The 14,375-nt window shown below is 37.6% G+C and overlaps 1 protein-coding gene across 2 annotated transcripts in view; it reads right to left on the bottom strand.

The window, feature by feature from the left end:
• Positions 1-2,195: 2,195 nt before the first annotated feature.
• The window catches only part of DEPDC1B (DEP domain containing 1B), a 23,549-nt gene continuing 11,369 nt past the window's right edge, over positions 2,196-14,375 (bottom strand). Inside the window, exons 5-11 of one of the 2 annotated variants that reach the window (XM_010580551.1) lie at positions 11,855-11,985; positions 10,756-10,803; positions 10,150-10,290; positions 5,398-5,564; positions 3,749-3,925; positions 2,895-3,080; positions 2,196-2,568 (exon numbers count right to left, since the gene is read on the bottom strand). In XM_010580551.1, coding sequence (XP_010578853.1) covers positions 2,407-2,568; positions 2,895-3,080; positions 3,749-3,925; positions 5,398-5,564; positions 10,150-10,290; positions 10,756-10,803; positions 11,855-11,985 — 1,012 coding nt within the window. In that variant the 3' untranslated portion in view covers positions 2,196-2,406. The remainder of the gene's footprint in view (positions 2,569-2,894; positions 3,081-3,748; positions 3,926-5,397; positions 5,565-10,149; positions 10,291-10,755; positions 10,804-11,854; positions 11,986-14,375) is intronic. The other variant, XM_010580552.1, reaches the window with a different exon arrangement.

The raw sequence follows: 14,375 nt of genomic DNA, 5'->3' as shown, positions 1-14,375 counted from the left end.
CTTATGGTCCTCACAGTTCAAGGGAAATAAACCCAAGAGGGCCCATGTTATTCAGTCTTGGCAACATCAAGACACTGCAGGGCTTTAACACAGAAGTAAAGGTTGAATTCCTGAGAAAGTATCAAAACTTAAGTTTTGTTGACTATAGTTTAGGGATACAGAACCTGTGTTTTTTCTAAGACATTTCATCAAGCCCACAGTGCTCTCTGAACTAGCTTTCAAGCTTTCACTTTCTAACCTCCATCCTGAAAGGAAGAGGTAAACTTACTTTTGTGTTTATACCATATTTGTCTTGCATATTTGCAGTTGGTTCAGCTATGACAAGGAAGAGCTGTAAGCAGTGGCCATAGTCACATATCTTTTATTATTGAGATAAGCTTTCCTAAGTGTCTCCCAAAATACGGTAAGTTAAAAGTCAGTCTGTGAGATTATGATCTCAAATGAAGTTCCCTCCCTACAGTCCCTTTTAGAGGACATTTTGTGGTCATATTTTTCTCAGGCTTGTAAATTGTGAGCAAATGGACTTGCTTGGTTTGTCTTTACCACAGTCAAGGAAATAATTCTTTGAAAGAAAAGTACAACTGATCCATAGAAATATATGACAAATCTTCAACTTCTCCTCATCGAAACTAATAAGTAAACTCTAATTACTGCTTAAAATAGGCTCAGAAAGGCTACAAATTTTTACAAAATAACAATGGGGAAAAAAACCTCAACATGACAGTAGAAGGCTTATTGGCAGACAGTGAGATTATTTCTAATGGCAAATAGATTCGCTTCTACTCTACTATTTAGGAACTAATGTCAGATATGAGTTAAGGTGGTTTTCCACCTTTATGCAAGACTTGTTTTCCAACTAGCCTTACTCATTAATATACTTCATGGATTAGTGCTGCAACCAAATTATTATATATGAGTAGTCTAGTCATAGTCAAAGTTTGACTGCATGTAAGCATACACAGAACACTATGACACATCTAAAAGGTTATCTCACCCTTGAAGAGCTAGTACAAAAGATAAGAAGTGGCCTTAGACTACTTCTAATATTAATTTTAATATTTCCTTATTATTTGAAAAGTGTACCCTTTTGTATCAATTTTGCTTAAAAAAAAATTACTGAGATGAAGTCCAAGTATAACCGATGTGTGAAAACAGATCATGGAAACACGTGCTGTTCAAAAGCACACTGCCCAGGAAATATTGCAATCTATTAAACCCACAACCTTGTAATGTATGACTTAAAGCTTATTGACTGGTTAGGAGGTTAGCAAAGTGAAAATACTGTCAATGTTGCATTAGAGGATAGTCACCATGTTGCTTACTAAAATGTCAGGTAGAGATTTTTTGAGATGTCAGCTGTCTTCTCTCCTGCATAGACTGCTCTGACATTCAATAAGGTATGAAATGCTGCTCTTTAAACCTCTAATGGATAACATGAAATCACCACTCTAAGTAAACAGGGGAAAATGGTAATGCTTTAATAGCTCAAAAGTGCTGTCAGAATCAAGTATGTTATATGCACAGTCAAGTTACAGGTACAGTATTTCACAATGCAAAACAAATGAAATCATTAAAGGTATGTGTGCTTCAATGTCACTTCAATATTTGAATTCCATTTCCAGAGGAAATGCAAGGCTTCAGATTTTTCTGATAAATTATGTTCTATTGTCAAGCATAGAGTTTTGTATGGCAAAGTTTAGTAAAAGCATATGGGAAAACACTTAAAAGACCAGCTTGCTTAAAAGAATGGGTCAGCACTACAGAGGTCAATGGAATTTCAACAGAAGTTGATTCAAACTGTAATGCATCATATGAATTGGAAATTAAGAATGAGTTTTTACAGTTTTCCAAAATAAATCTTACGTATCAAGAACACTAAATTGTACAACAGCAAAAACAAAATCCAGTGTTTCATACTTATTCAAGCACGTACAGCAAATTAAATCCTCAAGCTCTATGTGAACAAACACAGCCTAGTTTATGAAAGAGACTTATTTTCAGGGAGAAAAAAAAACCTGTAGACTAGTTACCAACAATACATTACACATAAATATATTTAGACCTTGAAATGATGGTCAAATCAAACTACAGCAAGTGTAGTTTATCACCCATGTAGATTAATCAGCTTGAGTTTGTTGTTGGGGGGTTTTGGTGTGGTTTTTTTGTTGTTGTTGGGTTTGTTGGTTTTTTTAAGTAACAGACATTTAAAAAATAATGATTTACAGAAATACTGATAATGGCTTACATTTCTACCACCTCAATACTTTCTTCTTCTTCTGACCTTTTCTACCATCTCAGCAGTATCTCCAGTAGTTTTTTGGGTAAATACATTCTACTCAGGTTCCTTTTGCATAAGATCCATTGATAATATTCTCTGACTCAGTTCGTTGATACATTTCAAACCATTTACATCCGAAAGCTTCTGGTTCTGTGAAATGGTTGAAAAGGCTTTTTTAAGGCCCACATCAGTATTGGTGGTTTCTGTTTATTTTTTTCTGGAAATAGCACCGCTTCAGTTTCGGGGGTAGGAAATCGTACTCTATACACTTCAGGGTAAGATTTCTGAAACTAGAAAAATACATCAATTTAAATGAAGAATTCACTCAAACTTGTAATATTAAAAAAAAAATATTAAAGTGCAACCTCCACCTCTGGAACAGGAAAGTGATTATTTCTCAAATGGACTTTCTATACCACTATATAGAAAATTAGGCTATATTTTCTAATATGGCTTGATTCATCACAGTACCCCTATTCCAAATGATTAAAAAGTTTGAAATCCCCAAGACTACCTACTGTTTTAAATCTCAGTATTTCTCTAGAGGACTATAGGTCTAAGACTTGATAAAACTTTTTAAGTTAAAATTAAAGACTGTGGAAGAATTTTTATTTACTTGCTTGAGCTGCTTCTTCTTATCTTTCACAGATATTTCTTTATTCATTGCAATTTCTTCCAATAAAGCTGCCAGTGGTTCTTGAGAGCCAGTTGCCCTTTGGTACTCAAATTCATCTGTACTGATTTGGTGACAAAATGATGGAGGAGGAAAAGTTGCATCAGTATCAGCTCCAGCATATTTTATCTGAAAAAAAGAGTAAAAAAAGCAGCTATTTTTTCTGCAATAAATTTGCAAAAACTGACTTAATCAAATTGGCCATCTGAAGTCATTAAGTAGAGAAGATATGGATTAAAGACCCTAATTGCACGTCCTATCTCCTGCACTAATTGATTGAGTTCTAGTAAGTCAAAAAACATGACACAAAGGAAGCCTGTTTAACTCTTGGAATAAATTTTAAAGTTACTTTTTCAGTAGAAATTAAAGAAGGAAGAACTAAAAAGCAGCTTTGAACAAAACAGAATATGGTATCAGGAAACAGAAAAAGAGTTATGAAAAAGCTGAGCAAGTAAGGATATCTCTGAAAGAAAAGCAGAGCATTAAAGGAAACACTTTTTAACCATTCACAGTTTTCCTCACTATCACAAACATAGTTTGCCCATTCCATGGGGAAGATAGTGCTGACTAACAGAAAAACATATTTTAGAGTTCTTATCTCTAAACCATTCAAGATCTGCTTAGTTTAAGTTAGATACACAGTTATGGTTGAGTATCAGCAGTCAAAATTAATTAGCTCTTCATAAGCTAGCAGAGACAGAACAAAGTCTTTAAGAACCACCAAACTTCAGAGAAGAAAGGATAAATTTGATCTAGAAGCACAGAGACATAAGAGGCTTTTTTCACTAGATACCTACTTGGACTCTCTGGAGATGTACAACGTGTTCCTCTATAGAAGATTTTAAGGCAGAAGGAACACTTAAGATCTCTTGATAATTGTCCATGAGAAAAGATACTAGTTTAGCAGCAAGCAGTTCATCCAAGTCCATTTCATCCTTTGAGCAGAGAATACAACGGGAAAATGCCTGAACCATCTGAGAAAAAAGAAATCAATATTATATATTTTTCTGTTTGGGGAGTGGGGAATCAGACTGTGTTTAAAAAGTGATCTTCTAGAAAAAAGATTTTAACAGCGCAATACTTACCGTACTTCCAACACATCAATTAAAAAAAAAAAAAAAGAAAAAAAGGGTAAAAAGGGTACTGTGTACAGTGACATTATCTGAGTGGACTGAAGATGGCTCTTGCCTCATATACATAATCTAACCCTGACTTTAGACTTAGAATGGCTGAATTACATTATATTCTCAAGACTTTGTCAAATAGAAACTTCACATAGCTTTTCCAGTTACAGGGCACAAATATTTCAGAGATTTTAAAAATAACACAGGAATTTATTGGAAGTTAAGCACCAGAAGGAAAACTGAATACCATTATTTCGAAATCATCAAACCAAACTGTGGTCCAGCTCACTTTATGTAGTCTCATAATCGAGCATTCAGTTATAAGAGTTTCCTGTCTGTGCACCAGTCACTTGTAACATTAAAAGCACAGAAGGCAATCAAGGTTTTCTGTCAGGTACCATAGACTACACTGCTGAATTAAAACTTAACACAAAATACTTGGACTGTAAATTATTCACTTCCAAAAATAACATTTACATCATAACAATTATTTTAATCAAAGACCATTTACAGTTAATTAAATTATAACCTTAGCAGTCAAAAATTTAATTACTTTAATCAAATACTATTCATAGTTCATTAAAAACTTAATTGCTGTGGAACAAATTTAGGTTTATGCATGATACTATAGGATATTTATGGATTGGCTCTACAGCTGAGTTTTCTGTTGCCCTTCTTGCAAAAGACTTGAAAATTAACAAAAAGAAATACATGTTTATAGTCAGTCAGAATTGCTAAGTTATGCCTAATAACTTTGTAATAACTTGCTATTGCAAACATCAATGATAACTCTACAAGTAGTCCTACAGATAGAGCATTAGCAAAAACTAGGGCTTTGTCAAAATCTGGTTAAAATTACTTTCAGAGATTTCTGTAGTTGAGTGATGAAAAAAATTAGTACTGAAATAAACTGGTAAGAATTTTTTTTAAAATGGCTGAAAACAGGTAAATCAAAACATTCAGCTACATATTTCTAAGTATGACTGAAACAGGCAGTCTGCTTCTTTCACACTGTCTGCAGTGATAAAGAACACGAGTCCTCACCTACTGTATTTTTTTTTTCTACTCAATAGTGAAATCAGTGGTGATTTAACTTTGAAAGATAAGGAAACCTCCAAATTCTAAGCAAATTCTTCATTTGCTCACAACTTATCAAGAAATCCTAATTTATTCAAATTCAGAGTATCTTTCCACATAGCTATAATAGACAAACTGTTCTTCAAACAAGCAAACTGTATTTTGCATACCCTCTCCAATAAGAAACTTGTATCTGTGCTACTCCAAAACCCTTGTCCAGAACTTTTGCCTTACATGATACGTACCAAGTTTCTGGTCCTCACTGATTCAGAAAGAGGCGGCAAATCATTGTTAAAACTAATTCTCACCATCATCCTCACCAACAGCTGCAGTTTTTTCCGATTTTCTGGCGGCAGCAGGAGACAAGATATCTGAAGAGCTTCTACAGCCTTGCTGTGTTTTTGCAGCAGACCTGGTTTATACAAGATCAGGAGATTGGGAAACATTTCTCAGTTATATATTTCCATAACATTTAACATAACATTTCTAAATCTGTCTCCCCAAATTCCTTTCCTACTCATTCAAGACTGCCTTAGAACTGCACTCCCCAAAGAGTCTAGGAAGATATCCCTAGAACTGGCACTGTGTTTAAGTATTTAAAAGACTTCCTTATGATGCATTGGGAGATAACAATAACCATAACAACAACTCTAGATATTAGTAGACATGAAAAACTACAATGTTTTGGTTCATCCTTTGCTCTTTTATAACCCTCAGCTCTAAACACAACTAAGATGTATGCACAGATGTAGCAACCACATAAAAAAGTTAAGTCTGGGGCAACAATCAGAGACTCTAAACAAAACTTATGTTTATGCATCTATGACAATATTGGCATATCCCTCACACCTCTAGAAGTTAAATCTATGACTAATTGTACTTACAAACTCTTGAGAAAACACAGAATGTGAGCATGGCAGAGATATTTGAAGACTGGACAGGTACAGTAGAATCTGGTAGTAGTTTAGATACCTATAAAGAGGTCTCACCACCAAAACGTCGTCCTCTTTTGGGTTTCTAAGGTTCAATGAAGGAAGCATCTACTACACATCTGCCTAAATAGCACTAGTATCAGAACAAAACAGAAGTCAGGAGCAAAATATCTGCATGGCTGAAGTCTAACAATAATTTATCTTAAAAAAGGAACAAGGAAGACAACAAAGAAATATACTCCTTTTTTTTCCATAGGATTATAGAGGTTGGAAGGGATCTCTGGAGATTGTCTAGACCTCTTCCCCTGCTCAAAGCAGGGCCATCTACAGCAAGATGCTCAGGACTATGTCCAGTCAGGTTTTTAATATCTTCAAAGATGGAGATCCCACAGCTTCTCTGGACAACCTCTTCCAGTGTTTGATCACCTTCCAACTAAAAAAAGCTATTTTCCTATGTATAAATGAAGTTTCCTGTATTTCTGTTCATGCCCATTGCCTCTTGTCCTGTTATTGGATATCACTGACAGAAGTCTGGCGCTTTCTTCTTTAGTCCTCACACATCAGTCTTATATACACATGAGATCCTCCCTGAGCCTTCTCTCCAGGCTAAACAGTCCCTGTTTTCAACCTCCCCACATATGACAGATGCTCCAAGCCCTTAATAATTTTTGTGGTCCTCCACTGGACTCACTGACTAGTGCTGAGGAAAGATGTCCCTCAACCTGCTGGCAATGGTCTTAATGCAGCTAAGGATGCTGCTGGTCTTCTTTGCCACAAGGACACACTGCTGGCTCATGGTCACATTAGTGCCCACCAGGACTGCCAAGTCCTCCTCAGTAAAGCTGCTTTGAAGTCAGTCACCCGCAGCATACACTGGTGCATGGTGTTATTCCTCCCCAAGAGAGGACTTAGCATTTGCCTTTGTTGAACATTATGAGATTCTTGTTTGCCCATTTCTCCAGCCTGTCAAGGTTCCTCTGCATGGCCCTACAACCCTCTGCTGCATTAACCACTCTTTCTCATTTTGTATTATCTACATGCTTGTTTAGGGCACTCTGTCCTTGTTTAGGACAGTGTCCCACCATCCAGGTCATTAATGAAGTGTTAACCACTACTGGCCCCGTTATCAGCCCTGGGGTACTCCCTACAGATTGAGCCTAAACTGGACTTTGTGCCACTGATCACAACCCTCTGAGTCCAGCAATTCAGCCGATTTCTGGTCTACCTCACTGCCCACTTATCTAGCCTGTGCTTCCTCTGTTCACCTGTAAGGATGTGATGGGAGACAGTGTTGAAAGCTTTACCACAGTCAACACAAACAGCATGCACTGCTGTCCCCTCATCCACCATGCCAGGCAATTCCACACTGTGTAAAAAGTGGAAGCTGTTTGTTATTACAAAAAGAACAGATGTGTGCAGTAGTTAGTAGGGCAGCCAAAACAGGCAGTATTCTAAGAAAAGAGTAGTAAAGCACTGTAGTTAATTTCATTTTCAAAGTAAAGCTTTTTCTAATTTCAAAGGAAGATTTGGCAAGCACACCAGTGCATATGTTCAGAAGAGGCCCTGAGGAATAATAATTAACCTTCATAGATTTGTACATAAAGAATCATTATAACCTGTGCAAAGAGCAAGTTTAATCTTACCAAGTTAGTAAAATATCTGATGATCTCTGACACCATAGTCCTATTTTCTCAGTTATTCTGAAAACTAATTTCAGCCAACCTCCTGGAAGAGAAGTGCTGTAGACTTTATTCAAAAACAGAAGCAAGTGAGGCATCTTGACACGGTTACACAAGTCACCTATGATTTTTGCAAATATTTCTCAGGTTTTAAGGTGGAGCTTTTAGACACGTACAAATCTCATCATGGCTGCCTCAAATGACTAAAAATTTAATCTGATAACACTTTCTTTGCTGTTTCCTGAAGTTTTCCACTAAACAGAAAGCTTATCCACTGAAGGAAGAAAGACATCCTAAATCAACTGTGGAAAGCTTGTAATTGCCTGAGGTTAGCAATATAAAAAGTCAAAGACTCAATGACTGAAACCTTGGTTTATAAATGTCTTAAGATTGAGAATTATTGTCAATTTAGCAAGACATATTCCACTGGAAAAAAAAAAAAAAAAACCCACAGAAATGCAACTGCAGACATGGATCTGCTTTTCTGTATTTTGTAAATGCACAACTTGCTAAGCAATTACTGCTTCACAGGCAGCATTCAGTACTAGCATTGACACTTACTATGAAATAAGTGTTCTGTGGTGCGCATTATCATCTGCGTTTACCTACAGCTTCATAATGGTCTGTACATTAGCCTCATTGTTAAGACTTAGTTACATATTGACCAGAGCCCAAAACTTTCCCATTTCTCTATCAGTTGAGCCCCCTCGCCCCCAAATGCCTTCCTCCTCCCTCTCTCCTCCCAACCCCAAGTATCACAGATCAAATCTCAGAAGAGAGCCTGAGTGGTTAGAGAAAACCTTGCTACTGAAAACACAGATTAGGCATCTCTGCCTTATATTTACTTGTTTATTTTCTTACTACTGGTTGCAAGTAGTTTGGAGTATAAAAAGGAAGGTTAGGCTTCGCCACAGGTATGCTGAATTGTTGTCTTGAACTCCCTCCACTGGCTAAATAGGGAGCATAGTCTTGAATTCTAAAAAAGTGGAAAAGACACCGAGGGATCATCTGGCCCAACCCCATCCCCCCTCAGTGAGAATGACTAACTCAGGTATCCCAAATCATCTCACTAAGGCCAAATGCAGCTTTTTAGCCATTCAAATACCTGTGTTAGGTATCCAGAGGAGGCTGTTTAGGCAAGACTTCTAGAGAAATGTGACATTTTCAAACATATACAGCCAATACTTTAAAGTAAATTGTATAAGTATGAAGATGGAAAACAAACTAAGTAGTTCTTGAAAGCCTGTATTCCCACGATTTTTTTGTATAAATCTATTTTTGTTAGTAAGAAAGGATTCCATATTAACACCTCAGTTTTTTGTGAATGAGACCACAAAATGATTTTTTGACTTTTTGAAAAACTGCAGTTTCCTTTCATTTCCACATAAACATTGGCATGAATTCTTTCTTTTCATTTTTACATCTGTGAAATACTGTGAAATAAAACTCCTAAAACCCAAAAGATGTGAAATGCAATGGAAAAACAAATAGAAAGAGAGTATGAAAGGAGAGGAAGAATTTTTAAAGATGTTATTATCAAGAATACCTGTGTACTAAGAAAAATAAGTCACAAAAGGAACTGTATGCAGTTTGAAGAAGGACTGTCAACTAGCAAAGCATGAAAACACTAAATTCCAGAAATAAAAGTGTTATTCTGAATTCCTTTTTCATCTCAATAGTTTATTAAAAGCAATGCTGTTCCCACTTAAAGACACTCAGAAAAGTGGCATACTACAAAGCATACTTACTTTTCAACTCCATTGTTCTTTTCTGAAATGTAACTATAAAATGTAACCAAATATTTTCACATTTACTGTCTTTCAATGGGCCATTTATAGCTACAGGATAGGTGAATTTAATATAGTGTGAACCCTTACAAAGTTATAGTTAATAACTGAAATTATTGTTTCTTTAAAGCACTAGAGTAGTTAATGTGTATTCTAAGTTTAAGCAATGAAGGATTTCAATTTCCTTCAGATGCCATATTGCCAGGGTTAAAAACAGTCCTTACGGCCCTAACCCCTTTTAATCTAGACTTCAGTCAAGCAATTTCTAAAAGCTTATGTGAGTTTTTAACACTCTTAGGCATTTGTAAAAAAATGAAAAATCTGTCAAAATCCATCTGTTAGGCGTAGCAGTGCTGAGCAATGAACAAAGGCCTTTAAAGCAAGCAATGGAAGACTTTTGAACTAATGTGATTAAAAAGACACAAGAATAAAACCACCTTGTGATATGAAATAAATTTAAATATTAAACTGTTCTTTATGTAGACTGGACAGGACAGGTCCTAAAGAAATGAGCTGTGATACTATTTCAGTATGGTAAACTAACTCTGGGAAGTTAATTCAAAAGAATAATTTTTTTCATTACATCCCAAACTACTTACCTAAAACACTAACAAAAACATCAAAAAAATGAAATGTGAGAAGAGGTTCTTTCATCTGGCCAAAGTAGTCCACTATGGTTTTGAAGACATCTCTTTCAAATCCCGAGTATGTAGGCTGCTTCAAATCTGAATAGCTGGGCCCTACAAAGAAGATTAGGAGAAAAAAAAAAAAAAAAAAAAGAGAGAGAAAATTAATTTGCAGACACCAACCAGATCACTATTTTCTATTCCAGCCAATAAGAATGCAACATCAAGTAGAAAAAGACCCCACACCTAAAACTTGGACTCATTCTTCAGAATATAAGTGAAATTGTATTGATCTATTGAATTGATCTATTTCCAATAGGTTTAGTGAAAGCACATAGTAGAGGAAAAATAGGAATAGAAGAGTTAAACGTTTATATACTTCATTGAAATAAGCTGCACTGGCAGGAGAATATATACTGGTTGATCTTTTCCAACTTTGTTTAAGGCAATGATCAGAAAAAATACTGACTGTGAATATAAAAAGGATTTGATAAAGCAGTAAAGACACAGTCAGTTCAATTGATTTTTACAGGGGTGAGGTGGTTTGGGTTTTTATTTTTCCCTCCTGAATTTACTTACAATTTGCTAGACATTTCATTGCTGATAATATCCAGTGAGGTAGTTCCTCTGCATAGGGGAGAAACAGAAATTAAAAGGAGAAAAAAACTGAGAAAAATGTTAAACTCTAAGATAAAAGCAAAGCTGAAAATTCTTTAAGAAGTTCCTCCTATATAGTAGATCGACTGATTCCAAAGGCAGGCTATACCTTAATGTAGGATCTAGCTTGAATTACATCTATACTTCAGTACCCCCAGTACTCAATATCAACCAGTTATGCCCACTGCTCCTCCAACTCAATCAGCAAAATAGATCATATGGCAAATCCCTAACCTGCCCTGAAAAAATCAGCCAAACTAGTTCAAGCTACACCTTCACTAGTGCATTACAGTGAAGTGTTTACTTTGCACTGAAGATGATGAAAAGCACTCAGACATTCAGTTGTCATCACTGCAAGGAGGAAGTTAATATCTTGAGGTGCTCCAATTGCCTTTAAAATGAACATGTGTATGCTCTGGAGGAGGTTTCATTCACAAACCAAACCAGGTTCCAATCTCATATTTCACTTCTCTACAAAACTTGTGGAAAATATGGTGGCAATAATATTGTAAGTGATATATCACAGCAGCAAAGATGCTTCAGTTTCTCCCTGATGTGCAAAGCAGTTTAAACTTGGTACTAGTTTCAAAACACATTGACTGAAAACTCAAAACTGAGAAATTTTAAGCATCTCTTAGTGTACATTTTGATTCTTTCCCAAGTGTTAATACACATTTCCTTCATGTAAACATTCCAGTTCAGGCAGTTGAGGGCTGACAAAGCCAGCTTGAAGTGAATGATATTGCTGTCTTTATAAATGAAAAGTTGCTGATTTTTCACCTTCACCTTTCAACCCTGCTAAAGCAAGAATATGTTTAAGGAGTAAATATGGAATAAATACTGCTTCTTACTATTGAGATGTCAGAGGACAACAATGGCATACTTTGTAAAAACTCTAATATAGATGTGGTCATACAAGTATAAAGATGCTACATGTTAGTATAGATTAGAACTAATACTTTTTTTAATACTAGTAAGCTACAATATAAAAAATTTAAATGAAAACTTCTAAAATACTCACTTGATTTGTCTTCCAAAGTAACAATGCCTTGCTTATTGACATTGTATGCATTTTGGACTATGTGCTTTGAATTCACAAGTTTTGGGTCTAACACTTCATCCAGAGAATCCAAACCCAAGACCTTTTGTAATCTGTAAAAATACACAAACACATAGTTCATAGATCATCTAATCCAAAAAAGGCAAACATGTAGTATTAGGAGAGATACGATTCTGAAAAACAGACCTCTCCATTTCATAGAAACATAGAATATCTCACATTGGAAGGGACCCATAAGGATCATCAAGTCCAACTCCCTACTCCTCGCAGGACTACCTAAAACGAAACCATAGGACTAAGAGTGTCATCCAGATGCTCCTTGAACTCTGACGGGCTTGGTGCTGTGACCACTTCCCTGGGGAGCCTGTTCCAATGACCAACCACCCTCATGGTGAAGAGCCTTTTCCTAATGTCCAGTCTGAACTTCCCCTGACACAGCTTCATTTCATTTCCTCGTGTCCTATCGTTCGTCACCAGAGAGAAGAGATAAGCACCTCCCCTGCCGCTGCCTCCTTTGAGGAAGTTGTAGGCTGCGATGAGGTCACCCCTCAGCTTGCTTTCTCCAAGTTGAACAAACCAAGTGACCTCAGCCACTCCTCCTAAATCTTGCCCTTGAGATGTTTCACCATCTTGGTCGCCCTCCTCTGCACACACTCTAATAGTCTGATGTCCTTATACTGAGGTGCCCAAAACTGCACACAGTACTTGAGGGGGGCCACACCAGTACAGAGTAGAGTGGGACAATTGCCTCCCTTGATCAGCTAGCTATGCTGCAGCCCAGGACAGGGTTAGCCCTTTTGGCTGCCAGGGCACACTGTTGACTCATACTCAACTTGCCATCAACCTGAACCCCCAGACCTCTTTCTGTGGGGCTGCTCTCTAGCCTCTCGTCCCCCAATTTGTACTTATAACCAGGGTTACCCCACCCCAGGTGCAGAATTCAGCACTTGCTCTTGTTAAATTTCACATGGTTGGTGATTGCCCAGCTCTCTAGTCTATCCAGATCTCTCTGTAAAGCCTTTCTACCCTCAAGGGAGTCCACAGCTTCTCCTAATTTACTATCGTGGGCAAACTTAATGTGCATTTGATTCCTGCATCCAGATCATTTTTAAAACTTTAAAGAGCGCTGGCCCCAAAATTGAGCCTTGGGGAATGCCACTGGTGACCGGCCAACTGCCTGATGTAACTCCATTTACTATAACCCTCTGAGTCTGACCCATCAGCCAGCTGCCCACCCGATATGTTATGGACTTGTCTAGCTGTGTGCTGGACAGTTCATCTAGAAGGATACTGGGAGAGACAGTGTAAAATCTTTGCTAAAATCCCAAACCACCCCATCTACTGGCTTCTCAACTAGATGGGTGACCTTGTCATGAAAGGAAATTAAGTTGGTTAAGCAGGGCTTTCCCCTCTGAACCCTTGCTGGCTGTGACCAATGAATGCATTGCCTCTCAAGTGTTTTTCAATAACTCCCAGAATAACCTTCTCCATAATTTCACCAGGCAGTGAAGTGAGGCTGACAGACCTGTAGTTACCAGGGTCTTCCTTCTTACCATTTCTGAAAACTGGGACATTTGCCAGCTTCCAGTCAACTGGGACCTCTCCAGACTCCCAAGACCATTGAAAAAATAATGGAGAGACGTCCCACAATGACATCAGTCAGCTTTTTCAGTACCCTGGGATGAATCCCATTGGGCCCCACAGATTTATGTACATCCAGCTGGAGCAGCAAGTCTTGAAGAAGTTTGGGTCAGCTGGGAGTTTATCATCCCCCCAGTCACAGTCTTCCAACACAGGGCTCCAGGGCCCATCATCAGTGTTGAAGACAGAAGCGAAGAAGGCATTAAATGTCTCCGCTTTGTCTAAGTCCCTATTTGTGAGGTGACTGACTTTGTCAAGCAATGGACCAATGTTATTGCTGATTCTCCTTTTGCTATTAACATATTTAAAAAAGCCCTTTTTGTTGTCCTTCACCATGCTGGCCAGCTTGAACTCTAATTGAGCTTTGGTCACATGAATTTTATCCCTACAGTGGCAAGCAGCATCTCTGTAGTCCTCCCATGTCATCTGTCCTTGCTTCCAAGGTCTGTACACCTCCCTTTTCTGCCTAAGGTCTAGAAGTTCTCCACCTAGCCAAGCCAGCCTTCTGCCCCATTTGCTTGACTTCCAACACTTTGGAATTGCCTGCTCCTGCACTCTTAAGAGATGGCTCTTAAAAAGTGACCAGCATTCATGGACCCCAATATCTTCAAAAGCAGATTCCCAGGGGACTTCACTAACTAGCTCCTTCAGCAGCCCAAAGTCTGCACTCCCCATATCCAAGGTTGAAGTTTTGCTGGCGGTTTTTCTCTTATCACCAATGATTTGAAACTCAACTACATCGTGGTCACTGTGACCAAGACAGCCACCCATCACTACTTCATCCACAAGTCCCTTTGTTTACAAACAAAAAAATCGGGGGGGGGGGGGGGGGGGGGCGCGC

This window comes from Haliaeetus leucocephalus, unplaced genomic scaffold (genome assembly GCF_000737465.1).
Source record: "Haliaeetus leucocephalus isolate CR32 unplaced genomic scaffold, Haliaeetus_leucocephalus-4.0 Scaffold722, whole genome shotgun sequence".
Taxonomy (NCBI): domain Eukaryota; kingdom Metazoa; phylum Chordata; class Aves; order Accipitriformes; family Accipitridae; genus Haliaeetus; species Haliaeetus leucocephalus.
Note: the sequence above shows the minus strand (reverse complement) of the source record. Positions and strands in the feature narration are given on the sequence as shown.